A 21,216-nucleotide genomic window follows, 5' to 3' on the forward strand; every position below is an offset into this window, starting at 1 on the left:
ATAAAGGAATTAACCTGACATCTAAACTAAATGGTGTGTACAGGTCCTTAAACTTAATTATTGTGTCTCTTGCGATAGTTAACCTAAGGAAACCGCGGCATGACAATTTTCATCAGGACCGTCAGGAATAGCTTTCACGACAGCTCGCCATGCCAGTCGACTTTGACACGCTTGACTGCCGTTAACGAGCCCATATTTTCCGGGTATTTCTCAATATTTATTATGCGCTGGAAAGAGTTTCATCTGCACCCTGTTCTACTTGGAGATATTTAAATTTTTGGACCTGAATATTTGAAGCATAAACAACTGTTTTTTTCGACGTAGCTTAGAAAATTGTCCAAACGCTAGTACAGGGTGGCACTTGACCCTACTTTCTTAACATGGGAAGACCTTTATGAAGCAAAGCAACTGGTAAGTCTCTACTCTTTATAGCAACTGAGGGCTGATCATGATATTTTTAATTGTTTAAAGAACATGAATGGACTATCTGATTCAAATACCCGTCCACATCACTTACATGTGTCGGGAGGCTTTGAAGAATGAGGCATAACACAATAGATGCTATTCTTATTCAATGACATGTGAATGAGTGGCCGGGTATTCTGAAGTTTAGCCCAGTTGTTACTCGACATTATATTATGACGGTTTCTTTAATGGCTACAAAGCCAAAAATCCGGAAGTACCTTAATGGTCTGTCTAAGAGTAAATTACACCCGTCCACAATTTACGCTTTCGTTTTCAGTGTTATTCTGTCGATTTGCTTAAGTTAAGGAGTAATGAAGTTTTACAGAGTCAAAAATTTAAATAAGTAACTTTAAAGCCATCGTCATACCAATGGATTTGAAAGGGTTCTGGTAATACTGAAATCGGACTATGGCTGGTCTATCTCTGGGTATCAATGGTTCAATGTATTGTTTCAATTAATGTTGTGTGTGGAAACTAGACAAGCATGATACTCAAGTTTTGTTTCACTGAATTGACTCTTTGATCTTTTTTTCTTGAAGCGAAACTCAAAATATTGGACCCTAACATTGAAGAAGGCAGACTAGATATGTTTTTTGGTATACTCTATTACATGGAGAGATTACAGAAAATCACTGTCCACTCTACAAGCCTTAGGGAACGGTCTTGATTTATGTAGGGTGTGGGGTGGGGGGGGGGCAGGAAAAAGAAGGGAGTAGGGTCAAGGCTATTTCAGATTGGCAAGAGTGGGGAGGCTATTTAACTTTTTATAAAGAAATTTAGGGGGATCGCTACTGAACAAAGAAGGTGGGTCACTTCGATTTACATGGTCTGGAGGAGTGGGGCTTACAGAAATTTTGATCTTTCCAACATATTACCCACCCCTGCTTTATAAATTATGATGGGTCACCTATGAAGAGTGGGGAGCTGTAACTAACATGGGTATCAATGTGGCACATATCAAGTAAATTTAGTGTTCTAAGCTAGTATATAATACTAGGGGTGATACAACCCTACAACTCTGATTTAGTAGGACTGCAGGACAATCCTTTGATCACCTTTTTGCCAACTTATTCCTGGTTAAAAGTTGAAACTTGCTATGGTAACATAGGTGTGCTTTGTTGCTTTCATAAAGCTTAAGTTTTCCTTCTTTGTGTTGTTCAGATATGACTTGCTTTTAAAAACCTGTATTTCCCCTTTTTTCAGCCATTATTATGACTAAGGAAATGGAAGCTGATGCGTTACAACAGCTACTCAGAGGAAGAGACGTGACATTCCCATGCTGGGTTTGGTCCTTTTTATTTTTATTATTATTATTATTATTATTATTATTATCATCATTAAACATATTTTTGTTTCTATTGATTTAATTGTTATAGATATGAGTATATCTCTCCTCATGAATCAATAACTCCTTAATTTATAACATGGTTCTCAGGGGTTTCATTAAGGGCTGGGCAAATTGACCAGCTGTGAAGACAACATTGCCTGGCTGCTTTTAACATCTCAACCATAAGAAAAATATAAAAGTCACTTTCCTATGTTTTCCTAATGTGTTGTCTGAAAAAATATATTTAAACTTATAAAAAGATTATTTCCTTAGACGTGTTATTGACCTTTTATCGTCATCTGCAAAGTGGAATCATGGCGAGAAGTGAATTCGCCCCACGATGCATTGCAAAAACAAATGTCCTGCCTGAAAGCCCACATGACATTTTCAAAATCGCGAGCAAATACATGTGTTTATGCGATGGTGACCAGCAAAAGGACTAGGTCGATCGCCCAATATTTTCCTGCTCGAACTGACTTACCTCCGCCTAAGAAAAGGTCTAAAGGTGAGTCCCGGCCGGACCAATACTCAAGGTCTTAAAATAATTGAGAAGAATTTGCTACCTTTCTATAACATCAAGAAATGGTTAGATATTCTAGTCTTCTCGGATAGGGACGAATAAATGGAGGTCCCGTCTCCTGCAGGGTTGGGGCAGGAGACGTTAATTTCCCACACACGAGATTACTGTGTGATGGATGTCCTCCCCTGGGGTGGGATGGGTGGGTTATGACAGCAGGTCCACATCAGCTATTACAGCTGCCAATGAATCAACCTGCTTAAACAAATAAATGAACTTGTATAATTCTTTGCGATTTAACCCTTTTGTCTCCATTTGTTAAATGCCTTAATTTTGTTCTTTCGATATGCTAAATGGCTTTATTCCTATTCAGTGAAGAGTGTAATGTTTTCATAATATACGAATGATAATTACGAGTAAACAATGTTTTGATTGACCCTTTGAAATATTGTTAGTTTCCATGGAGATGATTTTTTTTTTTCCAGAAGGCATATCTTTGCCCTTCACAAATGAGATATTGGGGTCTTCAGTGCTGTAAATTAAAATAAATTAGCACATTGGATTCAGAAATCTCCGGTTCACTGTTTGTCGCAGTAAATGTCTTTAGTAAAGTCAAAACATAAAAAAAAAAAATAGCAGTACTTGGAATAAATTAATTCTTCCATTTTTTTTATCAAATACACGAAGTTTATATTCTCTAATATTGTTATCTTGGTCGGCTAGCTCTTTCAACTGGTTGCGTAGCACAAGACCAATTTCTTTCCCGCTGGCTCAAGTTTCAAGAGGTATCATTACACAAATGGTACAACCAGTTCGCACTAAAAATTAAAGTTTGAGTTATATTCAGAAAGACGTGCTGCTCCTATGGTGATTGAAAATTGTCCCAAAAGCTCCATTCTTCTCTGATTTACTTTTGAAATTTGAATCTTCTGTGAGCGACGGGGACTGAAAGTCAATTTGTTGTAGAAGCTGCCAACTTCCCTTCTTACAAAATGTTCGTCTGTGTCTGTAGTGGAATGAAAAAACTCTATTCGTGTGGTAACAGAAATCTTTTGTTCACGTCAACTGTAAAGAAAAGAACTTTTTAACACTGTGTGTTTGTTAGCAAATCCATCTTAGTAAGATTCGAAAATAGAAGAAATCTAACGCCAACACCTTTTCGTTTTTTATACTTTTATTGAAATTATATACCCTCTGAAACGAACAACTTAATAATCGTTTACACTTATATTCCACTCTATATTTGCACAGAAACCATGTCTTCTGAGATCCCAGCAAATGATAGCTGCACAGAAACAACGCCTTCCGAGAACTTGGCAAATAATGAAATACATGATGTTACCAAAACAGCTTCTAGGGACCTTATCATGCAAACAAATGTTGTAAAAGCAAATCCACTAATTTATCTGTTGACTGATGCATCAAATCATGATTTAAAAAGAGCTGATAACTTTTGGATGTTAGTTTGTGCTTCAAAATGGTGGAAAATGCATCTCTGCAACTGTAGAATTTCAAAAATTTCAGGGGGAGGATGCCCCTGGACCCCCCTAGAAGGTAAGGCCCTTTGGGCCTTGCAGACAGATGCCCACCTGTGAAATCCAGATGCTGTCCTGCTCCAAATTTTGATGAAACCCCTGGGTTTTAAAGCATTTGGGTTATTATCCTTTGGATATTGCTATTAATAATGATTGAACTGTGGTGGACTTTATAATTACACAAGGTAAATTAAGTGCTTTGTGCTTGTATAATTGCACAATTCCAGTTGGACTGTAGTATAAATATGAACATGGGATTTCCTCAAAGACCAAAACATAGACAATCAAAGCTTGCAAATGTTATTTTACAGTTGGTCAAAACATTAGAGTTTAATCAAAACAACAAATATTTAAAGCTTTGGAAGTTTTAAGCCACTCAAAAGTTAAAAGCCCATTCAAATGGTTTGGTATTGCCTTTTTTTCACTGAATCAACTAATTATGTACAGTTGAGAATAATTACCTCTCTTCTACATTGCAAGTGTAAATTGAATCTCTCTCCAAACAAACTGACAAAATTGTCACATACTTTATTAGATGTATGTTAATTGAACTGTATTGGGTGGCAAGGTATAAACATAAGTATACTGTGATTAGGTGTATCATTGAACAATGGAACCTTCAAATGAAATTGGTAATTACAATATCTTTGATGATGATACAATGATAATAGTGATGATAACAAAAGTAAGAATAAAAGTGGTTGAGCCATTGAACTTGGAAAATTAACTATGGGGGGGTGAGATGTTGAAGCCATTGTAAAGAAATCATATTTTACACCTTTGGGTAAGGATAGTCAATATATTTTATCCATACCTTCCAGTCATTTTCTGTGTTAAATTATGGGATAGATATGCAAATTAACTATAAACAGACCATTCACTGCAGACTGCAGACTTTGGTTTTTTTTTTAGAATAACTCTTTATAAACATAGTTATAGTAACGATGATGATGATAATTATAGTGTTTATATACTTACTTGGCACTCTTTTCAATAATCTGATCAAGCTTCGTTAACAAAGAATGATTAAAAAATTAGAGTCAATATTAATTATGAACAATCATATTCAATTTAAGTTTTTAGGATGTCAAGATGTTGTCTTGGGACCAAATTTGGAACCTGTGTGTGTCCAGGTTTTGAAAAACTGTGTAAGTGATTACCTCTTTGATTTAACAATTAGCTCCAGTTGATCATGTAGCTCTCTTTCAGGAAGTGTTCCTTTGCAAGAGTTGTTTTTTGTTGATGAACTGTGAGTGACATTTTGTCAACCTAGCTGACAAAAAGGCGCAATATGCATCAGAGTCAAGTGATCATTTCTAATTGCATGATACCAAGCTGTACAGATGGTCAATTCTTTATAAATTCGATGCAGATTTTATAAGCTAATATGGGGTAGACTGTAACACAAACTGTCTTAAATTTGGTTCTTGAATAAAACTTAAGATCTTCTAATTACAGTTAGCTGATGAATATATGTTGGATCCCTTAACAGCAACAACTTACACTTTTTATATGGTGTTATAAAATGGACCGTTTATAATTGATTCTTTTGTGAGTTGGTGTTTCAACACTTTTTTGCTCCCTATAAACACTGAAAATGCTTGATAAGATCATGCCTGATTGAGCCTAATTTTACATTAATACGCCTGTTGCAAAAGAAAAAAATGATAGCCCCGCTTTTTTATATATAATTGCAATCAGCATTAATTAAGATTCACCTCGTTCAAAGTTGCCTATAAGCTCCCTTTGCTTGGTGCTGTGTTGTTAATATGAACAATTAATTAAAAGATATTCCCTGAGTCTGCTGAGAATAAATGTTTTAGTACAATTGCTCAGGTGCTTTGGAATTCTTTTGTAAATCTTCCTTTTGATGTTGAAAAAACTATTTTATTTTGATTGTTTTTCACTTATATCGAGATAAAAAGCCAGTTTCTATTAGAATTTGATAGGTTAATTTAATTCAGTCTTCAAAAACTTCGTATCTTTCTTTTATGCTCTTTGGAATCGAACCTTTTTAACCGGTCGCTTCCATGGTAACAATGACAAAGTTAATGAGGCAGCCATTTTAAAATTATGCACTCTTGCTAAGATAGGAAAATTCTTGACTGATCATAATGGGTGCATCCCTATAATCGCTGGAGTAATTTTATTACTAATATTTATATGTTAATGAAGTGAATGTGAGTCAAAATCAACTCTAAACTGAATTTAACAGGAGTTTTTAAACAATCTTTGGAGTGTGTTCAAAGCCACCATGTATCATTGCAGAATAAGGTGGTGCTGAAATAGCAAAACAGCTTTATTTTGAACTTTGCCAAACAGTCAAATTTGATATGATGATTGTGATTAAACACTGGGGGCTCACACATGTAGGCATGTACAGGTCTTACATGTAAATGTTGAATTTAAATTCTCACACATGTAAATGTTACAGGTCTACATGTAGGCATGTAGACCTACCTGTAACATTTATGTTTGAGTTTGGCTCTACATTGAATGCAAATATGGTGTCCAATTTGAATTGCCATTGTTCTGGACTTAGTAGCCTCTCACACATGTAATAATCCTTTTGTGTTTCCACGCGAAGACAACTAGGCTAGTGAGTCCAGAACAATGGCAATACAAATTGGACGCCATATTTGCATTCAGTGTATAGGGTTACAAATTTTTTTAGTAGTAAACCAGTCTGATAATAATAAATAATGCTGCTGTAAATTTAAATTTTTTTTTTTTTTGGCACAGGCAATGCGAATGCGGCGTGTGATGTACGGAGTCAGTGTACAATTTAACCTGGAAAATGTCAGGATTGAACATTTTAATCTTAATCGAGTAAGAAAAAAGAATTTAGAATTTGTTTATGTATTATTTTTATCCAGAAAATTTAAACCAGTTCTTAAAGGGCGCTAGTCAGCCACGCCCATGTTTATGTTTACATACGGGAATTCTGACGTTGCACGTCCAAAAATTTACCTGCAAATCTCTCACGTAATAGTTCAACTAACTCTCAATAATAAATTTTCACTCGAAAGAAGGCTAGTTGTGCCGATGCAATGCGATCTGAAAACGACAGTAAAAATTTCAGAATATCGATGGCATCGAAAATGGCCGATTTCACTGCTTCCTCACGCATTGCATTAAGGGTGACTAGGGCCCTTTAATGCAATCACAATTTTTTACAATCTATCTATTTTATCAGAATTTGAGCTGCAAACTCTCTTGTTTTATTTATCTCACATAGTGATCAGAACATATTTTAGTTCTCTATAGAGAATCTACGTCTGTTTTCAAGTTTTTGTTTTTTATGTTATATGTTTTTTGTAGATGCTACATCCTATCAAGGGAATATCATTAATTGCTGTACATGCAGATGACAAAACAGTATTTGGCTATGTGTGCAGTCAACCTTGCCCCACTGGATATAAGCTTTACGCTTTTAAGTCCCATCATGTAAGTGCAGAGAAATTCATATAGCCTGCTAATTCATCGACGACTTTACATCGAAAATCTTGTCTTCTTTAGAGAAAAACAATATGCAAGACCAGGCTTTGGAACTCATATGGGTTCTCTCATTAGAACCAATGAAGGTTGCCCAGTTTTACTAGGGTTAGGGTCAGAGAGAGCCAGGTTGACAAAGTAAATGGATTCGTTTCAAGGGTTGCAGAAGGGTATCTTATATAGTCTTAAAATGGAGTCATTTTTTGACAGGCGTTCCTCGGCGTGGTTTTGTCTTTGGGGTAACTAATATCACCCTGTTCGGTACTCAGGTTGAGATTAACTTTAAGGTAAAATGCCTTCCTTGGAACTTAGCGGTGTAGGTTTTTAACTTTAAAGAAAATAAAAAAGGTTGCAGACTGCCCAGAATACGTACAGTCACTGTGATTTCAGAGGCAAAGATAATTTTTTGTGATGTCATTACATTCATTGAGCCTTTCCTTGCTTTTCCTAAAATCATATCGAAGGAAAAGTCACTTCGGATTGATATCCAAACCAGACAGATTATTGAATTCGAACGTAAACATTCGAGAATGCCCATTCGAGACATCTTTTTCTTTTGCACAGCTTTTTTTTTACCCCTTGTCTTGCAGGTAAAATTCTTGTCTTCAGGCAAACACCCTTCAGGTATCATACAGATTATAAGCCGAAGGCTCGAAAGTGCTTGTCTCGGTAAATTGTTAGCTATTGACAGAATTCATAACAAGTATAACATTTTTGCTCTTCAGGCTAAGGATATCATTAAAATCTTGAATAAAGCAGTGGCAGTTGCGAATAATTCCAGAAAAAAGGCGGGATCATCAGAGGAGCGCCCAGACAATTTTTCTCAAGAGACAAATGGCACGTACATCAAAGCTATTGTAAATAATGTAAATAAATACATTTGATCTTCCTCGGCACTAGAGCGCTGACTTGGGTTTTGGTCGCGTGCTCCGTTTATGTAGAGGTTGAAACGCATTTTTTCGTTATCAGCTTGCTCTTGAGCAAGGTTGTCATGAGTGGCGTAGTGTTTATCATCACCATCACAGTCCTCATTGTTTTTTTTAACTGTCTTATTAGTATTATCGACCGCGTGATAAGCCGCAATCCTTTACTTGTCGTGAGGCCACCTGCACTAAAGAGGCGTCTTACCACTTAGGTGCTCTTAAGAGGCGTGTAATTAAAGTTCAGGATCGTTCTTGTTCAGTCACAAATCCGTCACCGCCCAGCGGGCTCTGAAACGCCTTCTATTTTGCACCGTAATATTAGTATGGAGAAGAAATCCAATTGTTCTAACGTTTAAAATGAATTTCGTTTATCTTATAGAAAACAAACAAAAAGAAATACAGCATGTCAAAGGTGCGGTTTTGGTGAACTAAAGTAAGAGAAAGATCCAAATTCAAGACGGTACTTATGTTGAGACATAGCAGACCTCACATCCGGGCTGTGGTTCTAAAAGAATTATCGATGACTGTAACAGTTTCCCGCCATTTCAAGGCGAGCTCAGGAGAATTCAACTAGAGAACGAAAATTAGATATTTTCTACTCCTGTTCAGGCACGGTCTCTTATTTTGCTTTTAAACTTACAATAGATTGTTGACTTTTCATCTTGTAAACAGACCAGCGACCGACGAAGGAAAAGGAGCAAGAAGGAAATGTTCACAGGGTGGCAAGAGGACTGAAGGAGAAGGTGACGATGCATTTACAACCAGAACTAGGAGAGAAGGCGCTTAGAGAGCGCAACTTACTTGAACAGGCGAGGGAGAAAGAACAACGTGAAGAAAATTTACGAAAACAATTACAGGAGATGGAGCAGCAGCTGACAGACCTACGTGGACAATTGCAAGAGAGAAATGAAGAACTGAGGGATGTCCGAGGGCAGCTACAAGAAAAAGTTGAAGAAACTGCTAATTTACAGAATCAATTGGAGGCAAAAGATCAGGAAATTATTGAACTGGAAACAACTCTGTCCACTGCTCAGGATGAGTTACGTGATTATCAACGCCAACAGTCCCCTGAGTGGGTCATTTTACGGGATCGCATTCAGCTGACTGGTAAATTTCTCGGCAAAGGAGGCTGGGGAAGCGTTGTCGAAGGCAAATATTGTGGTTGTTCTGTTGCAGTGAAACAGATTCATGAGTTGATTCTCTCTCCTCACAACCGCAAATTGTTTGAGCGAGAAATGGAAATTGCCTCAAGATGCCGCCACCCTTGTTTGCTGCAGTTCATCGGAGCTACAAATGACGAAGGGAATCCACTGTTTGTAACAGAGCTGATGGAAACAAGTTTACGCACTCTGTTGGAACAGAGAGCTCTTTCTGAAGTTGAAATCTCTTTTATTTCCCTGGATGTGGCTCTGGCACTAAACTACCTTCACCAAAAGCAACCAACTCCCATTATTCACCGCGACATCAGCAGTGCAAATGTGCTACTCTGGCGACAAGGGGAACGTTGGCGAGCCAAAGTGTCAGATTATGGAACAGCCAACTTTATGCAGCAGACCATGACAGTTGCTCCTGGTGCTATGATATATAGTGCCCCTGAAGCATTCACTAAAATTCAAACCGTCAAGGTTAGCTTTTTTTTTCTTGTCTGAGATATTTGTGAATTGCATATGCATGTAGAGATATGAATCACCCCAAACCTAAGGTTTCGCAATTTTACGTGTAACAGACATTGATATTAATTTTACAAATGTTGTTAAAAAGGTCAACATACTTAACTTATATAGATTAGATATGGATTGCCAGATTTTGAGTCGTTAGACCTACTTAACTATAGTGCAGTGCCGTATTTTTCTTTCATTGTCGTCCTTTATCTTGTTCAGGTTGACGTGTACAGCTTTGGCGTCCTCCTCTGTGAGGTGTGCATCCGAGAAATGCCAGATCCGCAAAAGCGTGTTAGGCAAGTTGCCAGGGTTAAAAACAAATTGAATCGAGCCCTTATCCGGAGATGTTTGGAATCAGAGCCTGGGGCGAGACCAAGCATACAGGAGATCATTGATGAACTTGAGGAACCCAATTAAAATTGGTTTGTTGGGCTCTGCCATAAACGCTGTAATTGTAATGGTATGTGTGCTACAGAGGGATTTCTCTAGACCCGGTTGTTCGAAGGTTGGATAACTCTATTTAGTGGAGAAATCCTTATCTGGTGGATAGCGCAGTACGTTTTGCTCTCAGTTATCAGCTGGATAGTGCTTTACCTGTTGGACAGCGCTATCGGCCCTTTATACAACTTGACCCAGGGGTCCGTTTCTCGAAAGTACGTCCCGGTAACTTAACGGGCCCGAAGCCATGTTTTAATATCAAAATTTAAAGGATAGGAAATCGGGTTCTGGCTCCCAAACCAGTCCTTTTTTTTTTTTTTTCTTTAGCTGATAGTTTTATTGTATCATTTTCAAAACTTTTGAAATCCTTTTCTTGTTTTCTTGAATGAAAACAGAACAGCTTTACGGGCCCGTTAAATTAAGGGGACTTTCAAAGAAACGGGCTCCTGGTGTATAAATACCCCTGGAAATATGAAGACATGGTCATTGATTTTAATCATGTTAAAATTTCAAAAATTTATTTTTATATTCAGAATGAAGAAAGGCATCAAACCGCAAAGGAATGGAATGAAAAATGATAGGAATACTGTCAGCTAAAGGCATTTACCATGTCATTTTGTGTTAGGTAGAAAGACCTCATGAACAAACAAGTTTTGCTATTTCCTTTACAGCTACTACAGTAAGGTTTGAAGTAAGAGCGTGCGATTGGTTTAATGTTTATCATGCTTCTTACGTATACCTGGCACTTTTAAGGTCATTCCGCAGTATAGCATTGGACATCCTTGCTGCTTACAGTTTCTCACCTGATTACTGGGCGCACATTTTAAAAAAGGCGGCTTTTCCTTATGGTCGCGGGGTGCTCTTGGATTTGCGACTTTCTTGCTATAGTATTCTTTAGAAATGATGAAGTAGCTACCAGTAATTTTCATGAGACGGTGTTCTAAGAAGTCAAAGAACTCGCATTGATCACTCTGTATAGGGTTTTTTTTTGTTTGTTTGTTTGTTTGTTTTTTTTTTCGTTTTTGAGAGAATTTCAGTGAAGCAAGCCACCGGCCTCCCCGATCAATGCTCGCGGATTTTTCGTTCGTTGCTCGCTTCTTTGAAGTAAAACTTAAAAAGAATTGTTGCACTACGTGCATCTGTCGCACAGTGCTGGCAAACATTACTAACACCAACCAGAAAGCAATCAGAAAAGTTTAAGAGACCGTGAGGTGCAAACAATTAACAAATTTTGTAAATCAAGTGGTCAATTATGGTGTGGATGGTGTGTGTGTGTGTGTGCGGGTGTGTGTTTTTTTTTTTAATTTTTTTTTTTTTTTTTTTTTATAGTACTCCCTCATTTGTGGAACCTGTATTAAACGGTTAACTTCCATTCCCCGTGGTTTGCTGCTTGATACAGGTTTGACTGTAGTACCGGTATAACCCCGCTAACTGTATCCTGATTTATAACCCGAAATGATATTACTTCGTAGCGACTGAGGATTTCTGAGGATAAATTGGCCTTTACACAACTCCGAACCAACTAATTGAGGAGGGGCTTTTCCTATGGGGTGCTATGTTGTGGAACAGCCTTTCCCATGAACTCCGATCAACAATTTCTTGACAGCGAATTTACATGTACGTAAAGTGCGTCATTGTAACTTTTGAACGAGACGCGGCATCCTAGAAAAGCAGCTTTAATGATAAAATAGGTTTTTACTCTTATAATACTGTGTTAACGGTTAGTTTAGCTGGGCAGAATTAGATATTTTGTACTCTTAAATGTGCTGAAGGATTTTACCATGTATGATTAAAGTTATCTAGCTGTCTCTGTAACTCACACCAGATCACTTGAAATCTCTGCTAACTCGAACCAATGCGTCGATCAAGTCGAAACTCCAATATCCCCCCGTGGCAACCTCATGGGCGTTTGTACCTTTTGAAGTTTGGCTCGTTTAAATTTCCGCCACCAACCCCCCCCCCCCACCCCCCGGTCAAAATTGTGTTCTAAAGTCCTACCTAAGTGCTGGATTTCAGTTATGGTCATTTTTTTGTGAAGGCAAGATTAACGACCATGACTTTCTTGTAGACCTTCACTTCCGAGTCATCTCCTCGTGAAAGTGAATTATTTACCTTTAAACACCTCCTTATTCAAGGTAAAATACTTGGACTTGACTGTTCCGGTTCTTACTTCCCACCCCGCCCAGGCAAGGTTCAATTTCCACACCCCGCGGGTACGGACTACAAATCGCAATCGGCCAGCGAAACGTTGACAAGTGACAGGCTGAGTGTTAAAAAGGTTAGAGGTCAAGATATTCGTATGAATTGAAGTTTTCTATGATATCGTTGACTCTTCCGTGCTTGATATGTGCTCTAAATCTATATTTGTTGAAAAATTGCTAAGAGCTAAGAGAGGCAAAAATTTCTCCAACAGCAAAAAGCTACTATAAACGTCAAAGCAGCTCTAAAGTTGCTAGGCACAATCGGAACAGGACAACAGATAGCGAGAAACATACTAACTCGAAAAGTTTCCCATTTCCTTTGGGAGTTCGAAAAAGCGGAGTTCCACTGAAAGACTCGACTGAAGGGGAACCCAGTTCTCTGCGGCCTGGAACCCAAAATGTTTAGAGAGCAGGCTTAAACATGCGAAATATGTAACTTCTTTGGAAAATGAAAAACCTTCGAAATATCTGTGACCCGAATTGAAAATTTGAAGATAATGGTGATGCTGCAGAATAAAGACAATTTAGCTGTGACGTGCTACATGCTGGTTCTCTCATCCACCCACCAGTTTTGATCTTTAGCCTTGACTCAGTTGAAAAATAACAATTTTTTATCAATTAAAATTTTCCAAAATGAGCTATCCTTTGATAATTAGCTGACGTATGTGCATAGAATGATCTAAAGGTTCTATTTAGAAATCGAAATCAGGTACAGACCAGATCACACCGCTTATCATTGGGGCACGTGCGAATTCGAGTCTAAACTTTCTTAGAAAGATGACGTAGTGATATGTTTTAAAAATAGCTTGCCTATTCTTCATAAGGTCGAGGCAAGGGAAATTCCCAAGTTGAATGGCGTCGTTTCTCGATTCTCATCGTGAACAATGCATGGATTGTTTACAGTGAAGTTGAAATCGTCGTTCCTGTGTCCTCGGTACGAAATGGACGAACCACCTAGTGTTAAGTATATTCTTCTACGTGATCGTGTCGGACACAGTTGAAAAAAGCCTATTAATGTCGCTCGGCCTCTCGACGAAGACTACACCAATACAAGTTTTGCGAGGCGAGATCTTAGAAGGTGTTCCTGAGGCTGAACAGCCTCTGGACTTGACTAAAGTAGCTTTGCTGGAATTGAACGTAAATCGTTACGCCTTGCATGTCGCACGGAGGATAAACCGCGAATTACCGCGAATTACCGCCCAATCTGGGAACTTGGTTTGGAGTTGAGCTCATCGTAAGTACTCATTCACTAGTCAAGTCGTGTTGCTGACTGTTACAATTAACATTGTGTGAATTTCGTACAGACAGCAACACAACAAACGAAAATTATCATGAAGTTTACATGTTACACCAAGTTAAGCTTGTAGTTTCATCTCTTGAGTATTTAGTTAACTCCTTCAGACTTAATGAAGTTGATTTCAACTACTGGAATCTTGTCTTCCATTTCTACCTTCCTAGAAAACTAAATATACTGAAGGGAGGATATAAATGCTTCATTCACACTAATTCGGTTTCGTTTTAGATTCATAGGTTTTGATGTGCGTACTTATAGTTTTGAAAATTCACTTCTCTTGATTTACTTGTGTGGACAATCTCATGTCACATGGACTGCCACCTAGGGTTAAAACCGTAACAGTATAGTTCATTCTTTTGTAAATCGACTCTACCCTTAGATTTGTGTCAGATCTTGTGCATTATTATTTTGTTGTTGAAATTTTTGGGTTTATCTTGGTGAACCCAGTGAAATTTGCTACTGTTCATAAGATAATGCTACTGTTAATAAAGAACAAAAACAACCAAAAGCAAGTTTTTTCATTATGTTAGCCAGTTAGCATGGAAATTATCTCTCTGCTCTCTGATTAATTTCTGAAGCTGACCTCCACCTTTTTTTGCAGAGATAGCTGAGAATTTTACAAACTAGTATTAATGGCAAAGCGCCTTCGTTCCTCTCAGTTGTGACCTTTCTGCAAGATTTGGCTTTTTGAATTCCAGAAATTATTACTGAAGATCTCCTCATTTAGGAAACTTCCTGACTTTGTTTACTTTTGAAACACTTAACTAATACTGCAATCCATAACACCAGTGTTATCCACAACAACCTCATCAGTTTCCTGAGTAAGTTGACATTTGTGAAAGCACCCAACCATGGATTCTAGAATACCAAATAGTTATATTTGCCTGCTGATTTTTATTAAGTTAAAGTGGCAATTTAAACTACAATATTTTAGTTCTTGGACAATAACAACAACATTATGCTAAGTGCTCTGGTTGAGTGTGGCCTTCAAAAGAATAATCTTATTTTTGCAGTATGGATTATATATAGATCTTAAAATCCTGCTTCCTGATATTAGGGTGTGTGTTATAAACTAGATACTGAGTAGTTGATGTGGTTTTAAATCTTTACTGGTTATGACGACAATCTTCTGATGTTAATGATAATGACAGTGGTTATAATGATTGTCATGATGATAATGGTGGGTAATGTTGGCAATTGTCGTCAATACTAATGATTATAATTTGTGGTTCCTCATATCTAGAAAAATCTAGGTTTGGGAACATGTGATGGAACAGTCATTTAGAAACAAGTGATACTTTACCTGTGCACCAGACTCTGGTGTTTTTGTTGGACTGGACAAATTGACACCACCAGAAGATGAGCAAGAGATAAAATCCCAAAACATGTGAAGAAAGAAGAAACTATTCAAGCTAAACTAAAAACACGTCTTAAGGATTCAATACTGTCATTTTGGGAGGGAAAACATGAGCAAAGGTCATTGCAAGGAATTGATAGAGTGCTTAAGATTGATGAAAGAGTTGTGACATTTATTAAGGACAGTCCAGCCAGAGGAACTGTGCAATATATTGGTAAAGAGAAAGATTCAAGTGGAATTGTCTACACAATTGTAGGACTAGAACTGGAAGGTTATCTTTAAGTTAATTTTTGACTTAATTTTACTAGTCTTAGTGGATGTTCAGTACTGATCAAAAGTATTGTGAAACAAAACTATTTAGAACTTCAAGATTGAGAAGGGAGGCTCAAATATCGTGAATCAAGGAGCAAGACACTTGAAGAACTCTTCGAGGATCCTGATAGATGCAGTTTTCAGGAAACTACAGTAGTATGTAGTTCTTGAATGCAAAGCAATCTTTAAGGACAAAGAACTTGACATAATTATATAGTGTCAGAGCACAGAAGCCACTTGCATGTGTGCAAAGTAATATTTTCATTTTAACAGGAATAGAGCTTAAATCAAGCTGTTGTCTAGCATTCTAATACTAAAAGCAGAATAGACTAGTATGAATATTCACATGTTCAACAGTTAGTGAAAAAAATTTGATATTTGTGTGCTATGGGCAATGTCAGTTTCCCTTGGTTTCACAATTATCAACAAATCTACAAGTGACCAATAAGAATGTAAACAAACATTCCAACAGAAGCTGTGATTTGTAGCATTAAGTTGTTATTTTTTTTTTTCCTTGTGTGCAAGGTCAATGAGCTGTGTTGATGTACCATCAGGTAGACAAACGATTTGATATCTAAGTTGTTTCATAAATTTTTACTCACTTAATTGAGCACACCATGCATAATGAAGTAGAAAATCACACTGTATATGAATGTGTACTTATTGCTCTTTCATTCAATTTCCCCAAAACATTTAGATTTTGAGAAATTGTTCTCCCAGATAAAAAGTAAGAGATTATTAACTAAAATTCAAACATTCAATGTTTACCTTGGAAATTTTGAAACACTGAAGCTTTAAATGGTGACATGGTGTCTTAAAGTGATTTTTTCCCCTAAATTTTTAAGTTCTTTTGCTGGTAGAATTGTTAGTATGAGTGGTTTGTGACTAATTATCAAAAAATTTGTGAAATTGGAAACTAAGACAACTCTGCATACTGTTATCATTGTAATGTATATGTTGTAGTTCATTTTTATCTTCTGGTTTAATTTTTTTCCAAACCAGTTCGATTTTTTTGAACCAGTTTAATTTTTTTTGAACCAGTTTTTTTATAACTGTCTGAAAAAGGGCCTTTTCTTTTTGTGGTGTGGATGAAAAATAGGGGCATGGCTATTGAGGGGGGGGGGGGGTGGGTTTGAAAAAGAATCAAATGAAAGATGAAAGAGAAGAAAGATGAAGATTTCTCATCCACTTATTCTCTCTAATAACCTGTCACCCACACAATTTTCTTTGAGAATATAACCTACCCCACCCCGCAGGATCTTTTATATTTCCCACCTAATTCACTTCCACTTCACCCCTATAATACTTCTTTTATTCTTTTATATTACTCTTACCACAATTTGAACCACCAACCTCTAGCTTTGCAGACATCTGTTCTCTCCATTAGACCACGGTGCGTGTCGTTGACAATTAACCCCAGACCTCCCTCCCCTCGGCCAAACTTGTTCTTGAAATATTCGTAAAGAAAAAAACGTGCACATTCGGTAGAGACCAGGACTTCGAGCTCGAAACATGACTGAACCTCATGTACCATGTGTACGTAGAGAAATATTTTACGAACAGTTGAATGCCTTAAAAAACAAACAGGCCAAAAAGGAATCGCATATAACGCTTTTTATGGAGGATTCATTCTTCGATAAAGCAAAAGCCTATCTCAAATACCAGGCCGAGACGCAGCTTGGAATTCAATCAGAAGAACCCATGCTGTCGAAGTGGGAGAAATCAACAGCCATAACAAAGCAGTGGGTGTGTTCAGAAAACTCAATAAAAACGCAAAACAAGAAAAACGTTGTCCCCAAGAGGGAAATTCATAATGTGTTGGCTCTCGCTCACAACTGCACTTTTTATCGGGGTCGACAAATAACTTGTAAATGGATCAGTAACAACTGTTAGGAAGTCAATGTGAAAGTGGTAGCCATATTTGTTGGTCTGTGTCCAATTCATGTTGAGCAGCAGTCTGTTACTAGCCATGTTAAGGTTGTTGATAAACCTATTCAATTTCCAACATTTCTATCTCTCTTAGAGATAGATTTAATGGACTTCCGTAACTGCCCTTGTGATTGTACTGAAAAGCACACATGGGCCATGAACATAACTGACCATCATACTAAGTATGTTTAAGTAACACCTCTGAGCGCCAAACCTGCCAATGAAGTACTTAGCGGATTCAAACGCTACTGCTACACCTATGGCTTTTCAAAAAAAATCCTAACCAACAATGGTAAAGAATTTGCAAACAAAAAGATGGAAACATTTTATGAAGAAAATAGCATTAAAGTGGCTCATCATTCTCCACGAACTCCAACCACTCAAGGTTGGGTTGAAAGATCAAATAGATCCTGGAAAGAGGATACGAGAGCGTTAATAATGAGTACCCCTTCCTCAAGTGTTACTAGAAACATAAGCTACCATCGAGCAATAAAGATGACACCATATGAGGCTGTTTATGGTATTAAAAGCCATAGAGAATGTGAAAATCATGAGGAACAACCAAGAAAATGACAAAAAAAACCTGAAAATCTGGAAAAGTACAACATCGAAATGGTAACCCAAAGTAAAAAAAACCCAACCTACAAAATTTAAAGTTGGAGACAATGTCTCTATAAAAATTGACCGTGTTGACAAGACATCACCTCTGCATTCTTTTTGAATAATTTGTCAAGTAATACTTATTCGAGGTTCTGTCAACTCATCATTTTGTTTCAAGAAGTAAAAAAGCCATTACTGTGTACCAATACTGGTGGTTATTAGCTTTTCTTCAGGGCCTGAAGAATAAAAAAAAAACTGAAGATATACAAGCCTAGTAATAAGAATATGACAATACACTAATAATAACTTTAAAATTTGGACAGGGACACCGCAACAGCTGAAGCCAATTACTGCGGACCCAGAACATAAAAGTATTTAAAGTATATAAATAATATATAAAGTATATATAATAAATATTTATAATTGTATAAAGTATATAAAAGTAGCAATTTAAATCGCATGCAGCAGCTAATTTCTTGGTATAAAAACCTGGCTGTGTTACATTTCAAGCAAATGCTTTTGAAGCTCCTTGGAGAATCCGGGTCATAGTTTATTGCTAGAGCCCACGAGTAATAACCGTAATGAACAGATTTAAAGTTCTCAAGGGTAACATTATCTAGGTCAAGTCTACTAATAAGTAGGTTCCAGATTCTAGTGGTTCTAATGAAAAAAGACTTCTGAAAGGTAAAAGTCCTGCATTTTTAGGCACAAAGGATTGAGAGCTCATTACGGATGTACAGGTCCTATGCGCGCATTCGTGCACGAAGGGAACAACGGATGGATCTAAGTGAATCATATTCTGTGTATCCTTGTAAAAGTAAGCTAGATTAATGCAAAAAAACTGGAAAAGTAAGCTAGATTAATGCAAACCACTCGTCTCCATGGTCTGATTCAACTCGTCAAAGAGCCCACACGCGTGACGGAATTCGCAAGGACGGCAATTGATCTTGTGTTTGTTAATAACACTCACCGTATTGTCTCGCATGGAGTCCAGGAATTCGGAGCAAGTGATCATTCTGTTACTTTCGTAGTAAAGAAAGCCGGAGTTTGCAAAGCTCACGTGGAAATCCGCGACGTAAGATCTTTTAAACACTACAATAAAAATCATTTTCGGAAAGACATTGCTAGCGTTCCCTGGAGTGTTATAGAATCTTTTGACGATATTAATGATGCTGTAGTCGCCTGGAATAATCTTTTTGTTGATGTTGCAAACCAGCATGCTCCTTTAAAGAGAATTAGAACAAAACATGCGTCTAAACCTTGGATCACTAATGATCTTAAAGAACTGATGGCTGAAAGAGACTATGCATTAAGAGTTGCGAAGAGATATGGCAATCAGGAACAGTGGAATGAGTATCGTAGATTGAAAAACTTTACGAACAGAAAGGTAAAATCAGCGGAGGCATTGCACTACAAAAATCTAATTGAGTCAGCTGAGAATCCTAAGGACATGTGGCACTCGCTTAACTCCGTGATTGGTTCCAATAATCAGTGGGGCTCTCCTTTTCAAGTACATGACGGGAAACGTTTATTATCGGAGCCAAAAAGCGTAGCAACAAAATTCAACAAGTTTTTCGCTGCCATTGGCAGCAAAGTTGCTGGTCGATTGCGCTCTGTGAGTAAGGACGCATGGAAGAAATATGAAACAGTGAAAGAAGCAAACAAGCAGAGTGATATCAAATCCATCTTGGACTTTCAACGGGTTGAACAGAACACTGTTCAAAGCATTTTGCATTCTTTGAAAGTTAATAAGGCAGCTGGACTTGACAGAATTCCATCAAGGCTGCTAAAAGATGCTGAGGCGGAGCTTGCTCCGTCAATCACCTATCTTGTGAATAGATCAATTAGCGATGGTAACGTCCCTGATCTGTGGAAAGTTGCACGTGTTACTCCTTTATACAAGTCTGATGATCGACTGCAAGTTGAGAACTAACGGCCTATCTCTGTATTGCCAGTATTGAGTAAAGTTGTAGAAAGAGTGGTGCATTCCCAGTTGAATGCCCATCTACATCAGCTAGATTTTCTGTATCAACACCAGTATGGCTTTAGGCGTGGGCATAGCACTGAACAAGCTATCTCACAATTGAACAACTGGGTTCTTCAATCTATAGACAAAGGTAAAGTAACTGGTCTACTGTTTGTCGATATTTCCAAGGCGTTTGACTCTCTGAACCACAAAGTGCTACTACGCAAGCTCGAGCATTTAGGACTGTCTGAAAGATCTTTAAGATGGTTCAGATCATATCTTACTCATAGACAGCAAAGTGTTTTGATAAACGGAGAATTATCAGAGCCACATACCATCACACTTGGCGTGCTACAAGGCAGCATTTTGGGCCCCTTGCTATTTAATGTGTACATTAATAGCCTGCCAAATGCTGTTAAAGAGACCCGGATGATTTTGTGTGCAGATGATGCTGTTCTATTTTGTGACGCATCAACACGTCAAGAACTTCAACTTGCTCTGGAACGTGAATTCACTCAAATCAGTAACTGGTACACTGATAACAGGTTGACTATAAATGTCAAGAAGACCAAATTTATGCTGGCAGGCAGTAAAAGGATGTTATCCTTATTTGAAGACTTTGAGTTGCAACCAAATGGTGCACAAATCGATCGCGTGCAGTCATTCAAATATCTGGGAGTGACAACGGATGCAAAATGGAGCTGGAAGCCACATATCAGCAATTTGCTAAAGAAATTAGGTCATCGTCTTTCTTTGTTTAATCGAATATTTCATATGTTAGACAATAGAACTCGCATAGCCTTCTACAATGGGCTAGTGCTGCCACACCTAGACTATGCCGACACAGTGTGGGGAGATCAACCCGGTTTAAAATCAGAAATGGAAAAATTGCAAAGTTTTCAGAACAAATTTGCGAAGAAAATTAAATTAGGCAAGATGTCTTCTTCAGAAGCTCAAAAGTGCCTAAATTGGCTCCCTCTGGCTGGAAGACGTCTATTTCATCGTTGCACCACCGTAGAAAATGCAATCAAAGGAGACATTCCGCAACATTTTGAAAGTTTTAAATCGACATTGAGAAGTTCGCATGGCTACAACACTAGAAACGGCTACTTACCTAGACTGCCTAAACCTAAAACGGAATGCGGAAAGAGGGTGTCCTACTTCCGTTTTATAAATGACTGAATGTCCCTCCCAGT

At 37.6% G+C, this 21,216-nt stretch overlaps 2 protein-coding genes and 1 long non-coding RNA gene across 5 annotated transcripts; all 3 read left to right on the plus strand.

Annotated features, from left to right (window-relative positions):
- Positions 1 to 201: 201 nt before the first annotated feature.
- On the plus strand, positions 202 to 11,733 carry LOC148734586 (putative serine/threonine-protein kinase DDB_G0271682). Of its 3 annotated transcripts, XM_088755535.1 has the most exons (9): positions 202 to 411; positions 1,669 to 1,748; positions 4,921 to 4,992; positions 6,587 to 6,673; positions 7,166 to 7,291; positions 8,065 to 8,176; positions 8,642 to 8,674; positions 8,935 to 9,887; positions 10,143 to 11,733. In XM_088755535.1, exons 2-9 carry the CDS (start codon positions 1,677 to 1,679, stop codon positions 10,338 to 10,340), a joined length of 1,653 nt encoding a protein of 550 aa, XP_088611661.1. In that variant the 5' UTR covers positions 202 to 411; positions 1,669 to 1,676; the 3' UTR covers positions 10,341 to 11,733. The 3 variants fall into 3 exon arrangements, with proteins under 3 accessions (XP_088611661.1, XP_088611662.1, XP_088611663.1); XM_088755536.1 differs by lacking the exon at positions 8,642 to 8,674; XM_088755537.1 differs by lacking the exons at positions 202 to 411; positions 1,669 to 1,748; positions 4,921 to 4,992; ... (1 more) ...; positions 7,166 to 7,291; positions 8,065 to 8,176 and adding an exon at positions 7,855 to 8,008.
- Positions 11,734 to 12,361: 628 nt separating this feature from the next.
- LOC148734587 (uncharacterized) lies at positions 12,362 to 16,172 on the plus strand. The gene is made up of 2 exons (XR_015999456.1): positions 12,362 to 13,796; positions 15,100 to 16,172. It is a non-coding gene; the product is annotated as an uncharacterized LOC148734587 (long non-coding RNA).
- A 2,744-nt stretch (positions 16,173 to 18,916) lies between these two features.
- LOC111326280 (uncharacterized) lies at positions 18,917 to 19,987 on the plus strand. The gene has a single exon (XM_088752795.1). The coding sequence runs from the start codon at positions 18,917 to 18,919 to the stop codon at positions 19,985 to 19,987; it is 1,071 nt and encodes a 356-aa protein (XP_088608921.1).
- The last annotated feature ends 1,229 nt before the right edge of the window (positions 19,988 to 21,216 follow it).

This window comes from Stylophora pistillata, chromosome 3 (assembly GCF_964205215.1).
Source record: "Stylophora pistillata chromosome 3, jaStyPist1.2, whole genome shotgun sequence".
NCBI lineage: Eukaryota > Metazoa > Cnidaria > Anthozoa > Scleractinia > Pocilloporidae > Stylophora > Stylophora pistillata.

Coding starts and splice junctions, on each gene's coding strand:
- LOC148734586 (XM_088755535.1), top strand. CDS start 1,677: ATGACTAAGGAAATGGAAGCTGATGCGTTACAACAGCTACTCAGAGGA. Junction 1,749..4,920: donor ACGTGACATTCCCATGCTGG/GTTTGGTCCTTT, acceptor ATTCAATTTAAG/TTTTTAGGATGTCAAGATGT. Junction 8,675..8,934: donor AGAAATACAGCATGTCAAAG/GTGCGGTTTTGG, acceptor TCTTGTAAACAG/ACCAGCGACCGACGAAGGAA.
- LOC111326280 (XM_088752795.1), top strand. CDS start 18,917: ATGCAAACCACTCGTCTCCATGGTCTGATTCAACTCGTCAAAGAGCCC.